The following is a 27,037-nucleotide window of genomic DNA, read 5'->3' on the forward strand; positions in this document are numbered from 1 at the left end:
AAAAAAAAAAAAAACAGAAGAAAATATTAATTTGAGGATTAAACACAAAATTCTTGAAATGCTCAAAGTATTGCTGATGCATCATTGACGCATATACTGAAGCTTTTACTCCAACTTATTCCCTTTTTTCATGGTCACCATTTAATGTCTGTTTTCTATGCTGGCATGGGTTGGACAGTTTGACAGGAGCCAGCAAGCCAGAGAGCTGTGCCAGGCTCCAATTATCTGCTTTGGCATTGTTTCTATGGCTGGATGCCCTTCCTAATGCCAACCACTTTCCAGAGTGTACTGGGTGCTTTTTATGTGGTACCAGCATGGCATGTGTGCTTTATATGTGGCACCATTTCAAAATTATAATTTTCAAATGGTCAAGTAAAAATCATTTTGTAGAACAAAATTCTTTTCTGTGTTTTTTCATCTCAATAAATTGGATATCTTTACTAATACCAGTTTACTCATTGAGCTGAATACTAGAAACTCAACTTGCTTTTATTATAGAAATCACTTGCTTTTTAAGAACTCTCAAAAAATATAGCCAATATGACTATTGATGATATCATTTGACAATGGAATATGCTGCAACTTCTTAACATTATCATCTCCATACGTAATATAGACTATATTGCTAGTTTTACAAGGTCCTTTCCAATCATATGAAGGGGTGGGTCTTTTTTTTCTATCTACAAAGAAACCTCACTGAAATTATCTCTCTTGCTTGTTACTGTTTTAGATTTTAAACATTTATTGAGGGAATTTTTGTTTATTAATTGCAAGGAGAATCACAGTTAACCCAAGCTCTTCAACTTGCTGTATTACAGATGCTAGACACTACAATGTGTAAAATACATAGTTTGGGCTTTATTTTTAAATTTAGAATATAACCATTGTCATTGTATTATCCATTCCTATTTGAGAGTTGAATATTTAATGCTAGGAAGTTACATAAATGCACAAATCTATGAAAGAATGTCCAGGAATGATTAATTAACACAGAAAAGGATTAAAAACAGTAAAAAAATTCTAAATATTTCAGAGAGAGGAATATATTTAGCAATGCTTTAAAATCACAAATTTGTTACTATCTAGCTAACTGATAATTATTTGAAACATGTTAGCTGGTTAAATGAATATATAAGGTCACACAGGAATATGAATGTATGTATGCACACACACAACTACATATGTGCACACATGCTCACATAAACAAAAGTGCACATATATCTGTACACATGCACATACACACATATTTACATGTCTTATTCTATACATGCAAGCAATAGTTGAATCTATTAGGTTGAACAAGTAATATTTATTTACAGGATTTCCTATGTTAAATACAAGAACATCGACTGTAATAAGGCCAATGTTAGCAGTAATACTTCAAACATGCCAATCAACCAGATGGCAATTAGCTTTTGTTTAACTATTTAGCAAAGAAATATTCATTCTTATTCTCTTTTGCTAAAGTCACGACCTCTTCACTGACCTCACCAGTTTAAGGAAATTTAGACTTGTGTCCAATTTTCCAACATTATTAGTGATATCAATGGTTCATTTTGATGCAAGCAGACAAGCTTTGTTAACATGATAAATAAGAAGTGTGTGATCCGTAATAGTACACACACACACATATATATATATATTCATCATCTGAAGTATCACATGTAGCAAGAACAAGAAATTGAACATTAATTTTGAAAGAATAAGCTACTAGATGTATTGAATAATGTTCCCTGTTTATAAATACAAATGTATGTTTGTATGTGTGTGTGTGTGTGTGTGTGTGTGTGTGTGTGTGTGAGTATAATTACAGCTGTGTTAAAAGTGTTTTGTTTCAATGGCATACCGTACTACAGGATATATCTAAAGATTTTAGCCAACATACAAAAAATATTGTCTTTATCTGCCAAACCTTTATGGACAGAAAATGAAAGGTCAGCTGGACTATTCCAATCCTGTGTTGGTCTTTCAACAGCAGCCAAATATCCTTTTTAAATGTCCACAGATACACTACCAATAAACTCACAATTAATAAGAATCTGAAGTGCATGCAGGTGCAAATACATGGTCAAACCTGACTGACAGAGACTCTGATTATAAGACCAAAATGCAAGATATTCAACATTGAGAGTAAGAGTAAAGTGTAAAGACCCCCTTCAGTCATGAATGGCCATAGGATTACACCTAAAAGGTTACCTTCAGAGGCTCAAGTCTTGGCAAGACTCTTTACGGAAGACCAAAAGTGACCTATGCATACTAGTCTCCCCTCTCCATGCCACCAATGTTATCCAAGGGAAAGGCAAAGGCCAATATAGCTTGGCATCAGTGACATCACAACTCATTTCTACAGCTGAGTAAATTGGAGCAATGTGAAATAAAGTGTCTTGCTCAAGAACACAATACACATCCCAGTCCAGGAATCCAACCCACTATCTCATAATTATGAGCCTGACACTCTAACCACTGACCCATGCACCTTCACAATATTCAGCACTAAATGCAGAATATTCTGTCAATTACTTTAAGACATCTGATATCCACTTCAGATGTGAAAGCCAAATTAGAATATATTTCCTCAATGAATCAGAATATAGTTTCTAAACATAATCTGCTTTGCACTACATTGTTCAGCTGGCTGGTACTATGTCACTGTTCTTAGTTACTCTGACAATACAAGAATCATGCTTCTATATTCTAATGATTGTCATAACTAAGACAATCATTTTAGACTTACTTGGATAAGTAATGCAGTATAGAATAAAATGGATTATAAAAGCATGGTTATAGTACATGAATAAAGAACACAATAGTTCTTTCATATCACTGGTTTTAGAAATTGGTCAGAACAAATGGTTAATGATAATATTTGTTCCAACTGTGTAATTAATGTAGTAATATATGTGGCTAGGCAGAACCCAACCATATCAATATAAAAAAATGGCTCCTCTTATAAGAGTGTGTAGGTAGGTTTGACCCCACAGTGTGTACATTAGGTAAATGTCTTCAACCAAAGCCTTGGATTGAATCAACTAGTGTGTGTGTGTGTGTGTGTGTGTTAATGTGTGGAGAGACAAAGAGGAATGTGAGAGTGTGGGGAGAAGAGGAGTGTGTGGAGAAGAGGAGTGTGTGTAGAGAGAGAGAGGGTAAGAGAGTAAAGAGAGTAAGAGAGACAGATTGTGAAAGTGTATGAGAGAGAGAGAGAGAGAGAGAGAGAGAGAGAATGTGTGTGTGCATGTGAATACTTTGAAAGATATTTACTTCCTTAAAAGGAGACAAGTTCCAAAGACTAAATACTGAGGAGGGTTGATCTGATGAAAACAATTGGAGATGGTCCCCCAATAAGGCCACAGTCTAATGACTGAAACCAATAAAATACAACCTTGATTATACGCAAAACAAAAGCAGAAAAAAAAAATTTCATAATTTTCTAACAAAATGTAAAAAAAGCACATTGAAAAGGTCAACTGGGTCAAAGTTTTGCCAAACAAATAAAAACAAAAATTTCAATCATATAATGACATGTTATTTTAAAAGTCACGATTATTTTTGTAATAAATCTTAAAGGGTGAGGGGGAAATACACAAACTCAATTTTAAGTGCTGGACTTAAGGTCAATATTTTTAACTAAGGGTGTTATTGTGCTAGTCTATTGTAGAATATAACTAAGAATACCATTTACCATTGCCAACACAGCCACTACTACTACTACTACAACCAACAAAAAATGCCCCCACATGGACTATTGACACTAGTAAGGAACAATTATGAACTTTTCATTTAATTTCATTTTTTTAAATATGTATTTTTGATAAGGTTCGTTTTTACAAGAACCGAAACATGTTAAAAATATCTCTGACAAAATTTTAAATTAAAATTCATTTTTTATATATTGGCGTTTTCAAACTTTTTTTTAATAAATAACTAAGAATATATTCACTTTTTAAGGAGACAGCTGCCGACAGATCATGGTACACAACTTTTGCTCTAGCCTAAACATGGATATCACGATCATGATCATTATCAATCCTCTAGGCAGGGAGTCTTGGATAGAAAAGGGTGGGGTTCTCCTGTTACTCTGCTCTAGCTTCAGTACACATCAGCCATATGTTTTGTCACATCTGTTTTCTTTGCCAGATGTTTAACATTGATAATGGTTATCTTAATGTTTCCCCCTGGGTCTTCTTGGATCATTTTTAGTACTATTTTGGGTATTTTTCTTTCTAACTGGAGATGTTCAAGTAGCTTGTATGGCAATCCTGACTAATCCATTCATTTCATATAACCATATCTGTCCAACTGATGTTTGTGAATTTACTAAAAGATAGTCAGGTAATAAAGGCAAATTTACTTGATTCCACAGCAGGTTAATCCACACTATATCTAAAAGATATGTCTTAGATCTCTAACATATACAAATTACTCTAAAATAATAGAATCAATGAGGAAGTTTATGTGATTACTTGACATACAAGAAATAACAGCCAAATATCCCTCAAATCATACTCTTCCATCTTCTATAATGTAGGCCAGCACACTCTTAAGAAAACAAGACCATGGCTGGATTGCCTCTGATTATATGCCTGTTGATCTAGAATGCTTATGACTGAGAACCATACATAAACACAAATTGTGTTACATGTAGCAAAGAATAGATTAGTTGATCCAGGTTTCCTTGGTCAAAAAAGGAATGCAACTTAGTAGCAGGATGTTTTTTCAACCATAACCACCATTTACCTGAACAATAAGAAATACTGTTAAATTGTAAAAACTACAAAAATTGGTGGGGTAGAGTGAGAGAAAGGAAATTGGTGAGAGTTAAGCAACCACTGTAAAGATTAGTCATTTAAACAATGTAATGAATTAGTCTTAATCATTTGTTAAAAATTGCCTTATATTATAAGGATATTATCTAATGTAACAGGGGAAATAGTCATTCAATTAAACACAACAGACGATAACTCAATGACAGGTGCCTTGTTTGTGACATACAAATTGTAGGCCAAGAACAAAAAAATCCATTATCAAAGTCAGCATGGCTTCAGTTGCACATAATTGGTTGATTCTAGGTATGGGGTTTATGACAAGTTTACAAAAACAATACGAGTTTCTTAGAATACTCATTCTCAGTGGGGTAATGGAATTTAATTTGAGCTGTTAACTATCTAAATTCTTTCAGATATTAAATGGTGTACTTATTTAGGTCTTTAGATACCAATAATACTGCTGCTGACATTTCAATGACAATGATATTTTATGCAATGATTGCTAAGAAAATTGGTAATTTTAATAAAAAATACTAACAACTGAAAAAACAGTTACTTTTTATTGATGGTTTCTTGAGTAGCAGACTGAAAAGGCACATACCAAGTGATTAGGCAACTGGGTTCTTGGTCATAAAGTCATGGGTTCAATTCCCTGTCCAAGAGGCATAGTTTCCTTGGACAAAGCACTTCACATTGTTCCAGTCTATTCATCTGGTAAAAATGCACCTAGTTACCTCTAACTCCTTAGCATTTAAACCAGTAATGCCCAGCCAAAATACTCTAGGCACAGGAGTGGCTGTGTGGTAAGTAGCTTGCTTACCAACCAAATGGTTCCGGGTTCAATCGCACTGCATGGCACCTTGGGCAAGTGTCTTCAACTATAGCCTCGGGCTGACCAAAGCCTTGTGAGTGGATCTGGTAGACGGAAACTGAAAGAAGCCCGTCATGTATGTGTGCGTGTGTGCATCTTTGTGTGTCTGTGTTTGTCTCCCCACCATTGCTTAACAACTGATGTTGGTGTGTTCATGTCCCCGTAATTTAGCGGTTCAGCAAGAGACAGAAAGAATAAGTACTAGGCTTACAAAGAATAAGTACTGTGGTCGAGTTGTTCAACTAAAGGCAGTGCTCCAGCATGGCCGCAGTCAAATGAATGAAACAAATAAAAGAATATTTGTTTTGTGTCCAAACTGGCCAAATCTGGCTACTCACACATTACAATGTCATTCTAAAAATAAACTACCACATCATCAGAATCTTGAAGCTACAAGATAATTCATGATTAATTCGAAACAGCGTGAAAAGGGTTAAGTTAGTGTGGCAGCATTGAAAAGTCAAAAATATTCAAGCATGAAGAAGGATACATCCAACTGATGACTACTTTATCCTATCTTTACCATTTACCATGTTACTGAATCATAAAAGAAATTATATTTTTAATATGTTTCTTACAGGTATAAGTTTAAACATGTCTTAAAATAAACTTTTCTAAAGAAAGATAGGTTATTAACTAAATGACAACATATATATTTTCTTTGGTCTCAATTTTCTCAAGATTTTGAGGTAGTAAACATACCAGGACTAAAATTATATTCTCAGTTATTCAAATGTTTTCAGCTTAACTTTAACTCTTTAGCATTTAAGCTGACCGTATTTTACCTGTTTTATGTTCAAACTGGCCAGATTTGGCCTCTCATACCAATCCTACAATATCATTCTAAAAATTAACAGTTATCTCATCAAAACCTCAATGCCTCAAAATAATGCATGATTAATTCAAAACACTGAATCAACATCTGATGCTCTACTAACTGAACCATTACTGACCTTACCAGTTCCTGGCAAGCCATCCAACCCATGCAGGCATGGAAAATGGACATTAAATGAGGATGATGAACATGAATAAAATAAGCATTACTTTTGATAGAATAATGTGAATGCTAAACGCTTAAGCAGCCTTTAATTTTCCCATTTCCTATTGTAGTGTAGCATATATAGCCACTATGCAAAGCAATTACTAACAATTTAAAATCTGTATAGAAATGTTAGATCATATTCTGTGATTTTCTTGTTAGGCTTTCGTATTTCTATTCAAGTTTCTTTTATTTTAACAGTCAATTGTTGTTTATACTAACTAGATGAATCATTCTACTAAAATTTGAACTTTTGATTGTAAGACAAATAAATAAGTTGAAAATATCACTCATTTGACAGACTGAATAATATTTACATGAAAGAAACTTCCTAAAAAAAAATGTCTTTTAGCCATCATGTCAAAGGCCATGCTAGAACACTACCTTTCATTTAATGTTGTTTTTAGTGTTGATTTTCTTCTATAGCAATCACTATAGAGTATTAAGCTTCCACTCACCACAGAGGGTAAGACCTAGGAAGAAAGAACTAAAGAGACCTGTTTGTCAGATTTAGACTCATATATCAGCAGCTGACATTTACAAGCCTAATTCAAAGAAAAGGCTAGTTTCCATTTGCTAAAATAGCAGGTTTGCCCTGTCAGTAGATTAATATAATTCAATTCCCATTGGGAGTTATAACAGTGTTTTATTTAAATGTTTTGAGAGATAAATATATCAGATTATATTAAAATCAACTTTTTCTAAAGAACTTCAATCCTCAAATCATAGACAGTCAGATAAAGAAAATAAATGGTAAACATTCAAGGCATATATTCTTTTACTTGTTTCAGTCATTTGACTGTGGCCATGCTGAAGCATATATATATATATATATATATATATATATATATAAAATAGCCACATCACCAGAATATGTCACATGCTTTTAGAAACTTGTTAATCTCATGGAGGATAAACAGGAACCTTTGTCACCAATATTGAAATCTCTCTCTCCCTCACTTTTATATATCATTTAATGTCTGTTTTCCATGCTGGCATGGGTTAGACGGTTGGACAGAGGCTGGCTAGGCAGAAGACTGCACCAGGCTTCACTGTCTGTTTCGGTAGGGTTTTTATGGCTGGATGCCCTTCCTAAAACCAACCCACTTACAGATCTATATTTCTTTTTTTTATCTTTTACTTGTTTCAATCTTAAACTGCAGCCATGCTGGGGCATTACCTTGAAGAATTTTTAGCCAAACAAATCAATCCCAGTACTTTTTTAAGCCTGGTACTTATTGTATCAGTCTTTTCTACTCAACTGCTCACAAACACATGTGTAATTATATAAATCAGGCTTCTTTCAGTTTCCATCAGCCAAAATTCACCCACAAGACACCACCCAGTGGGACTGAACCTAGAAATGTGTTTGGGAAACAAACTTCTTGCCACACAGCCACATGTGAGAGAAAGAGAGAGAGACAGACAGACATACATATAAGTCATGGTCATTTTATGTTTACTTTCTATACTGGTATAAGTTGGATGGTTCAATATGACTAGAATAAGTTCTTTATTTGAAGTTACTGCCCTCCTAAAATGGTCAGAGGATCATGGTTTGCTTGGACATAGTCACAAATTTCCCACTAATTCAAAGAAGCAATGATATAACTCCCAGTAGTAATCAAATTATACCAATTTGATGGTTGGGAAAACATGTCAACTATTTCAGTATATGGAAACTAGTCCTCTTGGCACAGTTTCTACAGCTAAATGTCCATTTTTTTTTACTTCCACCAACCACTTTATAGAGTGTACTGGGTGCATTTTATCATGGTATCAGCACCAAAGAAGTTCTCATACCCTTAACAAGCCACAAAAGTCCTTACAACTGTACATTTTCTGCTTGTTTACCAACCACTTTATAGAGTGTACTAGGTGCATTTTATATGGTATTAACATGCACTCATATTGTTAATTATTTGTTTGATTCAGTTATTCAACATATTGCTAAATTTAATCCATCAAGCACTTTAATCCTTTTGACACCAAGCTGTATCAGATCAGCACTCTTTATTAATACAAAAGCTTTAATTTAAATATTGATATTTAAATTAAAATGGTCCACCATAATTTCACCTATGAATCTTTTTTTGAAGTTACATTCTAAACATTAGCTTGAAAATAAAAATGTTAAGTTATTTTACTTGATTCCTTTAAATTCTTGATTATTTTCAAGTCCAGTTCAAACATACAGAATACTTCATAAGAAATATGGTCATGAACATGTTAAAGAGAAATTTCTGCTGTAGTTCGAAAAATAATTGTATAAATAGTTCAGTATTGTTGATGTACTTTAGTATTAAATCTACACAGATGTGTGAGATTTGCATTCCATGACATTTTAACCAAATATTGACAGTCTGTGGTTCATGACTGTTCTCTGAATATGTAATTTAGGTAAATTCAGTTACTTCATCACTTATCCTACTGATGAAAGACCCATTGAACCCCCTCCAAGGTTAAATGGTTTCCAGAAATAGAACATATACCCCAGTGATACATATATTTTTTAATGGATCTCAGCCAGAATTTCAGGCATTAAGTATTCAGCTGCTTGATCAAGTAAAACTATTAGGCTCAGTGAATTAGCATGTATATGGCCGAGCATTCCAGACACATGTACCCCTGATGTTATTCTCAGGCAGAATCCATGTGATGCAGTATGACAAGGCTGGGCCTTTGAATTACAGGTACAATCCATATGATGGACTTTTACACAGTTTACATCTACCAATATCTGTGCATATGTTTTAGCAGTTAGATGTTTGCTTTATCTAGAGAAATTAAGACCAGCAAATTGTCTATCTATCATAACCTGGAGCCTTCTTGACAAGGCATCTTCCTACCCCTACTCACCAGGAGTACGCAGTTGTTGCCTTTGTCTCTCAGAGAAACTGTACATATTGCAAGAGCTGGCTGTATTCCTGAACAAGAGAATTGAGCAGAAAGAACTGAAGCACCCGTGTTCTGCTGGATGTGCAATGTAGGTGTTGTGAGAAAAACTGGGCATAAGAGGAATCAATAGTGGGCAAGAAAGAAGACTGCACTGTTATGGAGAGGTGATGCATATGGATGAGAACAGCTGTATAATGACACGTCAATCACTTCTTCTGCAAGGAAACCCAAGTTTCCTTGCAAAAGGAAAAATCTTGCAAAATCTACTCACAAGGATTTGATCAGCCCGAGGATATAGTAGAAGACACTTGCCCAAGGTGTCACGCAGTGGTTTCGAACTCGGAACCATTTGGTTCGTAAGCAAGCTACTGACCACACAGTCATATAATGCATGTATATCACTCACTGCATTGACCAGATTATTGAATGTTGTCATACACTGTTGGTCTCAATGCGCTTCCTCACATTGTTGTAGCTTTCGAATGATACCACCCCAAAAGTTCTCCTGAATGGAATGCCAGTGTTTTTCAGGGTTATCCATTTACAGCTGAGTGGACTGGAGCAAAGTGAAATGAAATGCTTTGCTCAAGAGTACGATGTACTCAGAGAGTCGAGACCATGACCTTGTATTCATGAATGCTACACTAACCACTAGGCCACATGCTCACACACACACACACACACACACAAATATATATACATATCGATTAAATGCAAATAAATACACTTTTCCCTCTAATTCCACCTAAACATGTCCCAATTCCATAATACTTTTCTCCATTATTTCTAGTTAATTAAAAATAGAAAAAAAAAAGTAATCAAATTAGAAATTTCCTCCTTCCAATAAATTTACACAAAACTGTTTAGTTACAGAATCATTAGAAAGCCGGTAGAATAATCACCATGGTGGAAAGAAATTATGAACAATTGTGTAAATTACATTGTACAATTGGTCCTAATTTCTCCCAGCTATTATTATCCCAACAGTTTTCTAATGATTCTGTAACTAAACAATTTATATTAGCTCAGTGGATTTCAAACTGTTAGTGTTACTCACTCCCTTTTCAAGTCACAAATTTGCCTCTTATTAACCCTTTTCTAATTCTTTCATAATTATTTTTTTTTTTGTGGAAGTAAATCATGTGATACCTTGTTATGCTTTCACCACAATTTTGTTGTTTACTTGCATTGTTTTATTTATTTATATATTTTTTGGTGTGTCTGTATGTTGTAATTTAAATATAACTAGGCCTCACTGAGGCAATGACCAGTGACCGGGACTTTTGGAAATATGCAGATGTGAGAAGACCCGGCAAGGCAAGTGAGAGCATAATCTGTGATCTCTGCCAGAAGTGTAGCCAGCTCACTAATCCGTATCTTTACTGCATTGGACACTAAAAACCCTGCTTGTGAAGACCTATTGAGGCAAGTGAATTTGGAATTTGAAATCGAAATCGAACCGAATCTGACAACTGGCACCCATACCAACCTCTCCTTCATTGGACACTAAACTCTGCTTGCGAAGACCTGTTGGGGCAAGTGAAATCGTAATTGAACCATACTTGAGGACTGGCACCGTGCCAGTGGAGCACTAACAGCACTGTCGAGTGTGTTCATTGCCAGAGCAGTTGTCTGGCTTCCGTGCTAGTGGCCCGTAAATAGCACCATTTGAGCGTAATCATTACCAGCATTGCCTTCTAGCACTTGTGCTGGTAGCACGTTAGAAAATCATTCGAGCGGTCGTTGCCAGTGCCGCTGGACTGGCTCCCATACAGGTGGCACGTAAAAAACACCTTTTTGAGCCTGGTCGTTGCCAGTAACATGTGACTGGTCCTCGTACCGGTGGCACGTAAAAGCACCCACTACACTCTTGGAGTGGTTGGCGTTAGGAAGGGCATCCAGCTGTAGAAACTCTGCCAGATCAGATTGGAGTCTTGTGCAGCCTTCTGACTTGCCAGTCCTCAGTCAAATCGTCCAACCCATGCTAGCATGGAAAGCGGATGTTAAACGATGATGATGATGAGTTAATTACTAACCAGTTTTACTTTCAGTCAACCACTCTAACTAACCTGATTCCTAAACAAAGAGAGAGTCTGTTTGCAGTTGTTCAATCTGCAACAAATATCAGACAAATATAAGCAAAATACACCATACTGTCTTAAAAAGGAAATAATGGACAATGTAGTCCAGAGTACACAGAGGAGAAAAAGTACATGACAACCATACCTAGAGTATGTTAGACAATAGGTATATTTTAAATGGGCCAACTTGGGAACTAAACAAAAACAACCTTTTATACATGTACAGCTCACAAAAATGCCAAGTAAAAACAAAACATATTAGCTGTAAGGTTCAAGTGGTATATTGTTAAATATGTATGTCATAAGTTCAGGCATTAATATAGTGATCATGTGCATCTGGGCACAGCACTTGACTGTTTGTAGACTACTAAGACACACTTCACTTCTTCAAAGTTCAGGGGTGTATACCAATAAATAAACCAATAAGGTGTTGAACTGGCAGAGCCATCACAACACTTGACAGAATGTTTTGTGGTATTTGTTTCAATTCTCTGCTGAGTTCAAATTTTGCTGAGGTCAACTTTGCCTTCCATTTTATTGAGGTCAATAAAACAAAAAGTACCAATCTAAGACAATGCATTGGAAGAATGTCAGACCAGATGCCTTGTAGCATTTGTTTTGGCTCTTGTGTCTCGAGTTCAAATTTCACTAAGAAACTACCACCTATTTAACACCATCACCTAGCAACTTGGGTGCCTTTAGAGGAGTCTACTTTGTTGTAAACACCTGGGCTGTTTCTAGCTTGAGAATACCTTCTTCCATTCCTCCTATCAGCTTTGAAGGCCCTAAAATGGGTCCTGAGCACTGTCTTCCATTCGGACTAAAAGATAAGAAAAGAATATCAATCATGCAAGAAGGGAAACTATGCTAAAACTAAACAAAGATACCATAAAGAAAATAATCTATTAGACCTTTTGACGAAGGAAAATAAATATCTAGTCAAAAGATATATACTAACACTCCTGTCCACACACTAAATTTGACATTATCAACTTCAAATTTGTCACCGTCAGTCTTGATTATGTTGGCATCTATCTCAGTTGAATAATTGTCAGCTTAAATGTCATTAATGTCGATCACTATACATATTTATGAGTATATTGATTGATACTTAGCTGACTTTGATTATTGAAAATGATTGTGCTGGTTTTGTTGTGTGAATATGTTAAGGGAGTTAAGAAATAGGAATAATGAATAACAAGTTAAACTGAAGTTATTTTTTTTACTCTTCATAATGTTGTGTGTGTGTGTGTGTGTGTATCATCATCATTTAACATCTGTTGTCTATGTTGGCATGGGTTGGACGGTTTGATCAGAACTGGCAAGTTGCACCAGGCTCCAGTCTGATTCAGCATGGTTTCTATGGCTGGATGCCCTTCCTAATGCCAATCACTTTACAGAATGTGCTGGGAGCTTTTACGTGACACCAGTACAAGACTCTTGTAGGCCAATCTTCTTCACCAAGGGGAGTAGCTTTAACATTTCTGCTGTGGTGTACAAGCTAACACTTCTACTGTAGAAGATTACACACACACACACATATATATATATATATATATATTTACTGCATTAGGAAGGGCATCCAGCCGTAAAAATCATGTCAAAACATCATTATTCTTACAGCTATTGTCTTCGATTCTGCTGACCTACCCTTTGTCTTCATTTTTTTCACTGCTGCTATTCTGGGACCTTAGTTTGGTGTGCTTGTGCGTTCGTTCTTCTCAGCAGTATCTTTTCGGGGTCAATAAATTAAGTACGAGTCAAGTACTGGTGGTGGGATAGGGGGTTTGATGTGATCGACTTACCCTTCCCCACAAATTTCAGGCCTTGTGCCTATTGTAGAAAGGATTATAATTATTACTATCATTATTATTATTACCGGTTGGCGTTAGGAAGGGCATCCAGCTGTAGAAATTCTGCCAAATCAGATTGGAGCCTGGTGTTGCCATCTGGTTTCACCAATCCTCAGTCAAATCGTCCAACCCATGCTAGCATGGAAAGCGGACGTTAAACGACGATGATGATGATGATTATTATTAAGGCAGTGGACTGGCAGAAGTGTTAGCACACTGGGCAAAATGCTTAGTGGCATTTTGTCCATCTTTACATTCTGAGTTCAGATTCCACTGAGGTCAACTATGCCTTTCAGCTTTTCAGGACTGATAAAATAAGTATCAGCTGAACACTGGGATTGATGCAATTGATTTATCCCCTCCACCAAAAAAAAATTGCTGGCCTTGTGCCAAAATTGAAATTATTTTTATTATTATTGAGTGAGAGAGCAGGGTATGCCATGAAAGTGACACAGGGTAAAGTATACGAACCCAGTATACCCATCATTACTACCCACCTGATAAGGATACACCGGACACATGCATCACAACCATATGTGCGTGACATGGTGATCTCGTATCAAGATAAACAGCGCATGACCTTGCAGGTGAAGCCCAGTTAGAATTCTCTTCAAGTTGAGTAGCCTATCCCACTCAAAAGGTCTCTGAATAAGGATTGTTTAAGGATGTTGAACGAAACACCCATGTTTCCAGAGGTGAATTATCTAAACTCCAAAAAAATTCCTCTCAACACATGGCTATGATGCTCCGCCACTACTTCTATTCATGATCAGAGATGCATATATCGCCAGCCACCAAGGGACATGCTCAACTGGTTACGATCAAACAACTGACAAGCAAACCTGTGGTATTGAGCAGAATATTTGCTGTTGCCCATCTTTTATATCAAAACAAAACAATGTACATGATAACACTTCCAATCAGTTAAGATCAGATTATGGAGCTATGTGAGTTTCTCTCTTCACTTCTGTAAATGGAAAATTGTCACAGAACATAACTCAATTTAATTTTTTATTTATGCAGCTATTATTAATGATGGATGTTTAATCAATGATATATCTTGACTCAATCAACAGATAATAAAATATTAAAACACTTAACAGGAAACCTAATTTTGAAATTACTGTGAGAGTTCAAACAAAAATATCATCTGGACATTGCTTTTATTAAATTCTTCTTGAATGAAGTAAAAAGTTTGGAAAGTGGTAAATCAATCTTGAAACTTTCAACAAAATGTTTCTCATAGCTCTAAGTAACTTCATACATGTCCCTGAGGCACATAATCAGTTTATCTATGTAAAAGATGATTATTTTTAAAGTATTGTGGAGTTAATTATTGAGGTTGTGTCTGCAAAAACTACAATAGAAATGGTGTTAAGGTAGGAATTATACAAACATTGTTTTACTGATATTTAGTGAGAGTAAAAGGAAAAAGGAAATTGCTATCAAGTGGGAAGTCAGAACAGAATAAAGCAATGTGGTTTTTTTGTTTTTTTTATATGTCTGGCAACTAATAAATAAAAAGGCTGAGAGCAAAGTAGTTTGATAAACAATTTCCTCCGTAAGGTGGGAGTGATTTAACCTTCTAGGAATGTTCAACTGGCATGCACTTGGAATTGGAGCACTTAATTAGCAAGATAGACCTACTTCATTGCCCAGTTGAACACCATCACCTAGCAGTGTATAAGCTTGTATGAGAGATTGTAAACTTGCTAGAAACAGAAACTAAATAACATCCTAATCATCATCATTTTCATGTCCACTTTTCCATGCTTACATGGGTTACACAGAATTCATTGAGGCAGATTTTCTAGTAGCAGATGCTTGTCCTGTCATCAATATTACCAATATTACTTAAGTTGTTTCCAATTAAGGTAATGTTTTCCCCATAGCCAGAAATGTTTTCACAGTAGATTGGAAATGAAAGACACCGCTTGTATGACAGTGATGTTCGTTTACAACTATTACATGATGACAAAGCAAGGAGAGAGTAACACACCACAAACACACACACATACATGCACACACATGATGAGTTTCTTTCAGTTTCTGACAACCAACTCCACTCACAAGGCTTTGGTCAATTGGTGGCTACAATGGAAGACACTTGCCAAAGGTGCCAAGCAGTGGGACTCATTGGAAGTAACATAAAACCTCTATCCTCTCTTTCTCTCCAACTTGCTTGTCCATTACTACTAAAATATAAGAAAAATGTTAATTCTGAGAGATAATACTAAGACCTATAGAAATATAGGTTAATGAAAATTAGGTATAATTTAATTTCTAGTAGATTATAATAATTATTCCACAGTTTGGAAAAATTTTCAAGATTCAAGGATTTATTTGTGAATATTTGGAGCAAAATTTCAAATCAGTGTCCAATATTTTGTTCAATAAATTATAAAAAGCCAGAATCCTAAACTCACAAGACCATTAATTCAATTCTTTAAAAAGAGAAATTCGATCTGACATCTCCACTCTCTGATTGATATTAGATACTAGGGAACTAATGCTCGTATTTTTGCATATCAAAGTTCAATCAGATACTCCTAGAATGAGTGACAGCTAACCAAGTAGAAAAGGTAACAGATAGCAAACCAAAAGAGCCACAGTCAGTCACCAAGGTTGTACAATCTCTAGAATTAAATCTCACAAACAGTCCAGTCTACCGAACAGAAAGAGGTAACCAGCAGAAGCCCAGTATAATTGTTTAAAGATTCACACGAGTGTCAGATGTAGAGGTTTGGATTTGATTTTATATACTGATTTGCCCTAGTTATTATGCATTAAGTCTTTAAATATTACGCCAATAATGCATTGCAGTAAGAGATTTTCATTTTGAAATACGCAATTGTTAGGTTAATACATTGTTTACAAAATATAAATTCATCAAATGGTTAAAGCCAAATTCATTAAAATCATAAAATTATCATTCCAAATGAGAAACTCCAACTATATAGTTATGAACAAATCTTATGGCCCAGAAATTGGATCATAGCAGTATAGCATATATGTTTTCTTTACAAAGAATAGCTCAGAAAAAGAATTCTTTGGTCTAGTTATTACAGTGACATTTTACTAAACCAGTTTTCTAATAACCAGTTCCAGTAGCATAAGTAGCAAAGCTACAAGCTAACAAATAGCTGCTATAACTTTCATAGCTGAGTAAACAAGAAGAGAGACAAAACCAAAACTGTACAGGATAGGTATGTAGCAACTGATTTATTATAAAAAGTATAATATAGAAATAAATGTCTATAACACCAATTCAGTCAATGCTCACGTATAAAATTATCACATTAACAGTTCCAAATAAGACTGAGCAAGCTGTTGGACACCAGAGATCTGCTTGTCAGAGCATTCATTCTATTTAGATTATATAATTCATAGATAAACAAAAGAAACTGGACTTGCTAGTCAAGTAGCTATTTCAAATACTAGTACATTTATAGAATTTATATTTTTTTACCAATACAGTAACGCTTTTACTGACCAGAATAGTTGAAAGTTCGGGATTAAAAAATAAAAATTGCATTAAAATGACCACTTCTGAAGTGTTTGTTTATATTTCAATCTTCTTAGTGACCACTAGTGTCAGCATCTGTAGTACTGATAAGAAGTAAGGTCATCTGGAATAACCTCTTAACTTTGAAGTCAGAGCAATTAATACCCTTGTGATATCAGTCTTCTGCATTAGTGTGAAATTCAAGAGGCCTACAAAGAAGGATTCAATCCACAAGAGGATGTGATGATGTGTAAAAACCTCCTTTCCAACATTAAAAAAAAACAAAACAACAAAAAGTATACTGATCTGATAAACAATTTTTCTTCAAATACATCTGTCAAGAATCTAGCAATGCAAACTAAACTGGCATGGTCAGAAACCCCCAATAAAATGGTCAAGTACAAACCAACTTTCAAAATGACATTTCTAAAAACGGAAAAACGTAGATGTGTTATCAGCTTTTGGATTAGACTGTCTTCTAGAAGCTCTCAAAGCTCAAAGGAAAGTAGCTCAGAAAATGGCCCCTAATATCCCAGTGGGTTACTCTTTACTCTCTCTTTTACTTGTTTCAGTCATTTGACTGTGGCCATGCTGGAGCACCGCCTTTAGTCAAGCAAATCAACCCCAGGACAGCGATGTTGGGGGGACAAACACAGACACACAAACATATACACACACATACATATCTATATATATATACATATATACGACGGGCTTCTTTCAGTTTCCGTCTACTAAATCCACTCATAAGGCTTTGGTTGGCCCGAGGCTACAGTAGAAGACACTTGCCCAAGGTGCCACGCAGTGGGACTGAACCTGGAACCATGTGGTTTATAAGCAAGCTACTTACCACACAGCCACTCCTACACCTATACAATTAATGGTGATAAATGGTAAATGTTTCTAAGTGAAATGCCCTAATGCAAAATATTTAAATGCTTCAGAATGCTATATATAATGTGTACATATCGTTATCTGGTCAAGCTAGCTCAGACATTTTCAACCCATGCATGCTTTCCATCTTGGCCCAGCATTAGTTGAGGGTGGTCTTCAGGGAGGCATCCAGTACCTCTAATGAGTTGATCTACATACGTTGTGAGCAGATGACCTGCTCAAGCATGGCCATACTTTGGCATCCATAGCAGTAGGTCACTTGCCAGCTCTTGTTTAGCATGCAGAGCATAAGTGCCTTTCCCTTATAATAGTGGGAACAGGCAGGAAATCTTCATACAGTTGCTTCTTGGTCAAATATGTTCTCCAAGATATGTTTAAGACTCCTCTTAACTTTCAGGTGTAAGTTCCATCTGACTTGGATCTCAGTTAACCATCCTTCTAGAATCTTCAGTCAACATCAGCAGAGATCCCATCAATGAAGCTGATGATTTCACATACCTAGGTTCTGAGACAACCTCAACTGAAAAAGATGTAAAAGCATGGTCAGCCCTAAACAAATTGGATGTTATCTAGAAATCAACCCTGTCAGACAACCTTAAGAGGAATTTTTTCCATGCACTAGTAGAGTCAGTCCCTTCATATGGAGCAACAGCCTTTTCCTGTGTACATACTTTTATAAAACAAGTAACAAGATAAACTATCTCATTCTGTATTAAAGAGTAAGAAAATTCAAGATTGATGAACACATTTAAATTTTAATATTAAACAAATAAAAAAAGATCAAAAATTACAAAGTTTAATTGATGTTTTAACTATTAACCCACATCATTGTATGTACAATTATATCGCCAATAAATAAACAGAACAATGTTCAATAAACATACAATTAGGAATCATCTATACATAATTCGCAGGATAATATTTAGAAAGCAGTGCAAGGAATTTAAATCACTGCATATATAATATCTGTTACTTAATATTACAAGTAAAGCTTGGTGTCTTTGTCGAGCATGACATAAGTATGTTATATAAGAAAAGTGAAACAGAAGGAGAGAGATCAACTTGCTGAGACAAGTGACAGATTCCACTAAATGCCTTGTGGTTAGCTGATTTAAGGTTGAATTTGCCAGCTTTATAGCTGTTGGCCATCCTTCTAGAATCTTCAGCCCAACTGTTTGGTGGGAAAACCTCACACACTTCCTTGTAGTTTGCTACTTCAACCACAATAAGTCAGCCAAAGATAATTGATTGAGCTATATTCTTGTAGACATTTCCAGCTTTTATGGTGACATTCATCCTTTTATGAAAATACATTAGTTTGTGGTTCTAGACAGGGAAAAATCTGGGAGCTATAGTTCAAATCTCAGTAGGATCTTGCTCCAGACTAATTGATGCACCTGGCATGAGTTTTCAGGTAAAAAAAAAGTAGAAAAACCTGATACCACCCAAGAGAAGCAGCATGATATATTGACTGCACAATGCAAATTTTAGAGTAGAATTGAAAATGCATAGCTGAATCAATAAAAACAAGCTGATGAATGCTAGAACTGCTGACCAAAACCTGTCATCTGTATCAGATGTACCGGAGAAGATCTAAGTAAAAATGAAGGGCTATTTAACAGAAGCAAGGACTAAAAATGGTTTGGATGATCATGGCTAGAACAACTTCTGTAATAGGTATTCTTGACTTGGAATTAAATTCCTATACCTTCACATGATACAAAATATACATTATATAAATAAATAAATAAATAAAACTATATAGACAGCTCGTTACTGAAAAAAAAAAAAAAATCAAACAATAACCTGTCAAATGCTAAAGTTATTTACAACTGAACAAACTATGTAAACACAACCTTTGGTTTTAAATAAACTATTCTGATAGTGTATCAAGTAGATATGAAAATTATAGACAAAGAGATACCTTAATATATTAATTAGAGGGATTTAACTGTAACATAAGAAACTGAAGAGATGGAAGGTCAACCGAAGTTCATTGTCATTTAACATCTACATGCCCATGTTTGCATGAGCTGAATGAAGTTTATTTGAGGCAGATTTTCCATGGTTGGATGCCTGTCCTGTTACCAACCCTTCCAAGTAAGGTAATATTTTCACATGACCAGACATGTTCTTACAGAATATTGGAAATTAATGGCACTGCTTGTATGACAATGATACTGATAACCATCATGCAATGTCAAGACAAGGAGACAAAAACACATGCATATATATTTACACACACACACACACACACGTGACAGGCTTCTTTTGGTTTCCATCTGTCAAATTCACTCAAGGCCTTGGTTGGCCTGGGGCTATAGTAAAAAAATATTTGTCCAAAGTACCATGCAGTTGGACTGAACCCAGAACCATGTGGAAACAAACTTCTTACCACACAGCCAGGCCTGTGCCAGCCCTGGGAAAGAATTTCACTTAAAAAGTACAAAACCTCCCAAAATATCCTAAAACAAGTAACCCTGCTTGTATAATTTAAACTTCCACATCTGCCATAGTTACATGAATAAATATGTTTCTTAGAGGGGCAGAAGGCCATGGATTCGGTGGGTCGGGATGATACAACCAGTTGAAACAGCCCTAGTACTTGACTAGTGATTTATTTCAGAGACCCAAAAAAACAAAACTGACACCAGCAGGATTTGAACTCAGAATGTAAATGAGCTGTAACTAAATGGTATGTCATTTTGTCCAAAACTGATGAGTTAGCCAATCCACTGCTCTTGGTTACAAAAATACATTAAACACACCAAACAATGTCATTCCACATTACAGACACACCCACAAGCCGGTTCTTTTTCATAGTCTGTATATGTGTAGGCTACACCTAGTTTCACAGTTGAAAAACTGAACAAAAGCAACATGATTAGTGCTGAGCAGAATTTTAATGTTGGTCAGTTTATTGTGGCTTTTATTACATACTAACAATAAACTAGTGGTAGAGATGAATGTTGTAAACTAGCGTTACAGATAAGAGCAGAATATAGTAGGCAACTGTTTCTCCTGGTATGCTTACAACACTCACTCAAACTCAAGTCTTTAATAGTCAACTAGTTTCAGGTTACTGACAGTAGCTTAGTTTGTTCATTATGGTCTACGTTAACTAGAACAGACAGGGGAGGAGAGGGAATAAAGATAGCAAGCAGAGAATGAGAGAGAGGGAGATGAGAGAGAGGAGGAAGGAAGGGAAAAGAAGAGTGTAAGAGGGAGGAAAGAAGGAAGTCAGTGAGAAAGAGAAAGGTAATGAAGGCCTATCAGAATAAAATTGACACATGGAGGGAGGTTTAGTTAAAACTAATGACGTCCATTTATGTTATGAAACTGCTAATAATCCCGATTTGGAGAAAGCACACAAAGTTTGACATCCACATATCCCTGCGGAGAAAACTCCCTCAACTGCTGCCCACATTGCTTCCAATTCCACACACTAGGGTAAATCTCCAAAATTATACCTTTCCCTTCTATCAGATTCACCACCATGTACACATACTTGTCAACTGCAAAATAATCCCTTTAGTTGCTTCAATCTAACAAGGAAACCAGCCTTGACAATATCCCTTCCATTACCTTCAGGCAATGCACTCCGGAGGCAATCCCTACTGTCCCCACCAAACTTTTAAATCTCTCTCTCTCCCCAAAGATATATATCAATCATTAAGAATGCACCTCAGTGTGTCCTATCTCTAGGAAGGGCAATGGGTAACCTCTGATTTTGCCAACTATCATCCTCTTGCACTCATTCTAATACCCTAAGGGTGACAGGGAACAGCTATCAACCTTCTCCAATACCTTGAATTTTTTTCCCTTAATGACCACTAGCTGTAGCTTTCATAAACCTCAAATCTGTCACTCATCAAGAAATTTAGTTGCAAGCAGTGTCGTTGTTCTCAACATCAGCCAAGTTTGCAACCATGTCTGACATACAAATCTCCCCACCTCGGGTTCCAATCATCTTTCATATCAGTGACTTTTTATCAAATTGTGGTGTGCTGATGGAACTTGCTGACCCACACTGGTATGCCTCAGGGTACAGCTTTACCTTTCACATTCTTTTCCCTATAAATTAATATCCAACATAGCATCATTTTCAATAGTGCTCTGTCTAATCTTATGCAAGTCTAATCTTACATCCTCACCTTCCAAATCCTGTGGAGGCGCAATGGCCCAGTGGTCAGGGCAGCGGACTCGCGGTCATAGGATCACGGTTTCGATTCCCAGACCAGGCGTTGTGAGTGTTTATTGAGCGAAAACACCTAAAGCTCCATGAGGCTCCAACAGGGGATGGTAGCGAACCCTGCTGTACTCTTTCACCACAACTTTCTCTCTCTTACTTCCTGTTTCTGTTGTGCCTGTAATTCAAAGGGTCAGCTTTGTCACACTGTCATGCTGAATATCCCCGAGAACTACGTTAAGGGTACAAGTGTCTGGAGTGCTCAGCCACTTGCACGTTAATTTCACGAGCAGGCTGTTCCGTTGATCAGATCAACTGGAACCCTCGACGTCGTAAGCGACAGAGTGCCAACAACCTTCCACATCCAAGTGTTATTTACATACAACCAAGACATCTCACCCTAAATCTGCCCTGACTCAACGAACAGAGATCACTATCAGTCTCCAAAATATCAAATGAAGTCATGCCAATTTTATCAATAGCCAAAAACATATAGAAATCATTATCACACCTTACCCCTCTTAAATTTGAACAGTATGCAACTGGAACCCGCATTATCCCTTCAAATGCTAAACCTCACCATTATGGAAGATCTCTTTGTATCAAACACATCCTCAACATAGCAAAGATGGCCTCTCAAAGACTGGTTTTTCTTCAACAATTACTATCCCAATACAAAGTTCAGGTCACACCTACAATATTCTTCTTACATTTGGGACAGTGGTGTTGCTATACATAGAGACATTCTAAACTGCATTCAGAGAAAGGTGACCTGACTGATTTGCATGAAGTCACTAAGACACACCCTGGCTCACAAATGTGATGTCTCTTCTTTACCTTTTCTACTGCTACCTCAGCAGGTTTTCCTCTTCAGATGACCCTAGATTTGTGCTTAGGTACTCCAAACTCACTTTATCTCTCCAACTCTTCATCTACACATCTACATTGGTTTCTTGTCCAAACCTGTACAGACCACTATCTTCAAAAAGTTAGCTCTTGGGAATTCATGTTCTGCACATGTTGCAACAGTTTCAATTTTGCTATCCAAATAAGGCAGCAATAGGATACCGACATCATTTTTTAAGACCCTAGTCAGCCCTGGTATTGCAGATGTATAACAAAAAGCATTCCAATTTTGACTATATGTTCTTTTTTTAAAAAAGAATCAGTGTTTTTAGGACAACATTGTACACTGTGTCCTTACATTTTTCTTTTTCAGTATAGTAGGCTACAATTTGAGGGAAACTCAGTCCCAAAGCAAAATGAAGCAGAAATGTTTCAAATAATTGTGGGCAATGTCAAAAGCCATTTGGATGCTTTTCAAGGATGGTGATGTTTAATGCTGTTGATGTTTAATTTGCCCTTTTCCAGGCAGATGTTTGTAAATGAGGGGATTGGGGGACAAAATGAGAGTTTCTGATTGTTGCACTTCTAGGAAGGATGAATTGGGCAAAGCATTAAGAATATAGACAGAGACAAATAAAGGATGACAAGAGGAAAACAAGTAGGAGCTTGAGCATTGCCAGTTTAGAGAAAACAGTTGTAATTATAAAATAGTCATGAAAGAAACAAGGTATCAGTAAGTTAGTGACCATAGCATGTTTGTGAGTAAATCTTTGTCAACTGATGGCCTTTCTTTGGAGACAACCATATGGGATGGAGTACTGCTGTTCCAGTTATGTAAGCAATACATTAAGGTACACTTTCACCAAAAAGAGGGTCACCTCAGATCAGATCTAAAGTATTTTGTTGACACAGGGGTGGAGTGAGAGTATTAAGGGCTTTCAGGCATAACTGTTTACCAAGTCTCTTAGCATTGATATCAGTAGAGTTAACATGTAGAGTACGGGCCCCTCAGAGCTCAGGGCCCTCGGGCAGTGTCCGCCCCTGTGTCGACATATAAAGGAAGCCTCAGTGAGGCAGTGGGAGGATGGCTGGACGTATGTGTGTGGATAGATAGAGATAGAGAGAGAGAGAGAGAGAGAAAGAGAGAGAAGTCATAGAATGTCATGAACGATTATGAAGCCTAGCAGTTAAGTTCGTGGCTAAATGTTTTCGAGTTCAAATCTTGCTGAGATCAGCCTCTTTGCACTTTCGTTCTTTCAGAAATCAATACTAGTAGGCATGAAAATGAACTTTTTTCCACACATCATGTTCGTTTAGAAAGAATAAGCGAAATGACAATTAAACTACCCTGACATGTTAAGTCAAGCAGTAAGTATTTATGATATAACCACAATAGTTGCTGTAGTTAAACTTTCCGCCTTCCACCGGATGCACACCCACACAAAACCAAAAGAATTTATGAACTGTATAGCGGGTAATGGAAACGGGGCGTACAGACTAAAATAGAATTTTTAAAAATTAGCAATTGTAGACAAAGAAAAAAAAATGAAACATTAAAATCTTTAGATAGTTGAAAAATATATGTGTTTATGAGTGAGAGAGAAAGAGAGAGAGAAAGAGAGAAAAAGAGAGGAGACAGACAGAGCGGTACAGTGAGCATACGACTGGGTAAACTGACTTCAAATGTTCCAATTTCGTTATAAATAATCTGCATCCAAAAGAAAGATTTTAGAAAATCCAGAAAGGTATATAAAAAGATGTATTAGAATTAAAAGCCTGGGAAGGTATGAAAGAAAACGCGTGTGTTGCAGTGTTGTTAGGGCGTGGTCACACTGATTACACTTAAGATGGTGATGGTGGCACGTTCCAGATGCACTTATATCACTAAGGCACCTGCAAGGAAAAAGAGCATAACTATGCCGGAAAAAGATATCAATCAACAGCTACCCTCCACAATTCTCTTAGTCTCTCTATAAATTTTAAGGTCCTTATATACTCACAGTGGCTCTCACACACACACACATTTGTAAATAATCTCAGAAATGATTATATATATCCAACTGAGATTATATAACCGCTTAGGCAAAAAAATGACAATTAAAGAGCTGGATGGAAAATGTTTGATAACGCTAAATTCCTCAGTGGAATTGTCAGGCGTTCTAGCAGACTATGGTGAAACCTACCTCGTTCCATTCAGGGGTTTCGGTATCTTTAATCTCCTTGGTTTTCTTTTCAGTCCCTGCAATGGAATCAATTAATTGGATTATAATAAAATTTCTTGGTTATTTTACTATATTTTTCTTTAAACAACATCCTCCGCACACTACCCACCTCCACAAAAACAGGAGCTTTAAGTTACGGAAAGCACATATACAGAAACAAAATAAAATTAGACTGTTTGTGTTGGTAGGGCCCCGAGTTGCTGTGCAAGTTGAACAGTAAGAGACCAGTGATTGAAATTACAACTTTTATAGAAAGAACTTAATTAGAATGCTTAGGTCTAGTGACCGGCAAAATTCACTTAAGGACCATGCTGTTCCGTTAACAAAACAGTCGAGTTCATCTGATCAAATACAAAACAAAATTATTGGAAAAATCAAATGTCTCTCGTAGAATAGCGATATTTATTTTATCTATCGCAGACAGATAGTAACCCTCGTGAGCTTCGAACTTGGAGCGTCAACTTTAAAGCAATTAACTCGGTACGCCACCCTTTGACATCTCATTACCATTTTGGCGACACAAAATGTTTAATTCATATTATGTTGAATTAAACTTACAAATGCTGGAAGAATTAAGGGGAGGGCTTATTTCAGTCTCACGGTTTTTTCCGATGTATATTATGCAATGCTATCCTGATAAAGTAAGACTTTCATACGGACCGTAACCATAATTTAGGCGAAAGTAAAGAATACGTACACCTGGTGTTTAGGGTTAAGGTTTTTGTTAAGCCAAAAAACGGGTGGTGTACGTATCTTTTTACCTCCACCCATAATCTATGTGTAACAGATTCTTTAAATGTTTCGAAGGATAATTCTAATAATTATACAATCTTTATTTTAAAAAAATATATCGCATTAGTAAACATATAACACACACCAGAAAGAATGGTTCAACAAAATCGCAGAAAACTAGAAATTGTTGAAGTTTTATATAAATGAAAGTTATATACAGCAATGTCTACGGAAGTTTTTAAATATATATATATATGTACATATGTAATATGCACACAAGTGTTCTAAGAGGTAGTATGAATGGGGCAAAGATTTATTTATATATCTTTACAGCTGATTTTGTTGAGTTTAGAATTAGGTAAGTCATGATATAAGGAAACTGCCTGACCAAATATTTCTACAATAAAACAAAGTAATAACTTATAACACATTTTTATTTAGAAATGCCCAGAGAAATGTCATGTCAATTTTTTTTTCTGTAGTTCACTAACATTAACAGGAGCAACAATATATCCAACAAAATGCACATGTGTGTGTGTGTGTGTGCATATATGTATCTGCATGTCTGTGCATATAGGTGTATGTATGTGCATATAGGTGTATGTATGTGCATGTATGTATGTGTATAATAAGCACGTTTTTTTAATACCTTGGAATTTCACGTAACACATAGGGTCCAACTTGAAGAAAGTTTCCACACTGGGAAGTTTGTCAGCGCTGATTACAGTCACTTTGAGTGTCGTCATCCTGAAGGTCTTTTTTTGGTAGAATCAAATGCCTTGTGTATGTATTTATATATCTATCAAAATATCTTTCCACATAAACTATACACACTTATATACATACATCTATACACAACATACACGAGTGGATGTTTGTATATATTTATATGTACATAGATATTTTATCTTCTAGTTTCAACAATCGATGTCAAGACACATGCAATACTCCATCCTTACACCTCCAACCGAGTCAACCCAATAACTCCAAGTCCGAACGCCTACAAACAGAATATGACAGAAAGAGACAACAAAAAAAGTCCTTATGGCTTTTGCTCTTTTATATTATTTTTGTTTTGTCGTGGTTGGTTAGTTTTTTTTTCTTGCTATTCATGTGTGCGTATGTGTGCGTGACAGATTATATA

General features: G+C 36.0%; 1 protein-coding gene across 7 annotated transcripts in view; it reads right to left on the reverse strand.

Moving 5' to 3' along the window:
* Positions 1-27,001, reverse strand: part of LOC106876851 (myoferlin) — a 204,650-nt gene extending 177,649 nt beyond the window's left edge. For 5 of the 7 annotated variants that reach the window (XM_052965717.1, XM_052965718.1, XM_052965719.1 and 2 more), the window contains exons 1-2: positions 26,543-27,000; positions 25,123-25,178 (exon numbers count right to left, since the gene is read on the reverse strand). In XM_052965717.1, coding sequence (XP_052821677.1) covers positions 25,123-25,178; positions 26,543-26,639 — 153 coding nt within the window. In that variant the 5' untranslated portion in view covers positions 26,640-27,000. Of the gene's footprint in view, positions 1-25,122; positions 25,179-26,542 lie in introns of all 7 variants that reach the window. The other 2 variants (XM_052965716.1, XM_052965720.1) reach the window with 2 other exon arrangements.
* Positions 27,002-27,037: the final 36 nt, after the last annotated feature.

The sequence above is a fragment of the Octopus bimaculoides genome, chromosome 2, assembly GCF_001194135.2.
Source record: "Octopus bimaculoides isolate UCB-OBI-ISO-001 chromosome 2, ASM119413v2, whole genome shotgun sequence".
NCBI lineage: Eukaryota > Metazoa > Mollusca > Cephalopoda > Octopoda > Octopodidae > Octopus > Octopus bimaculoides.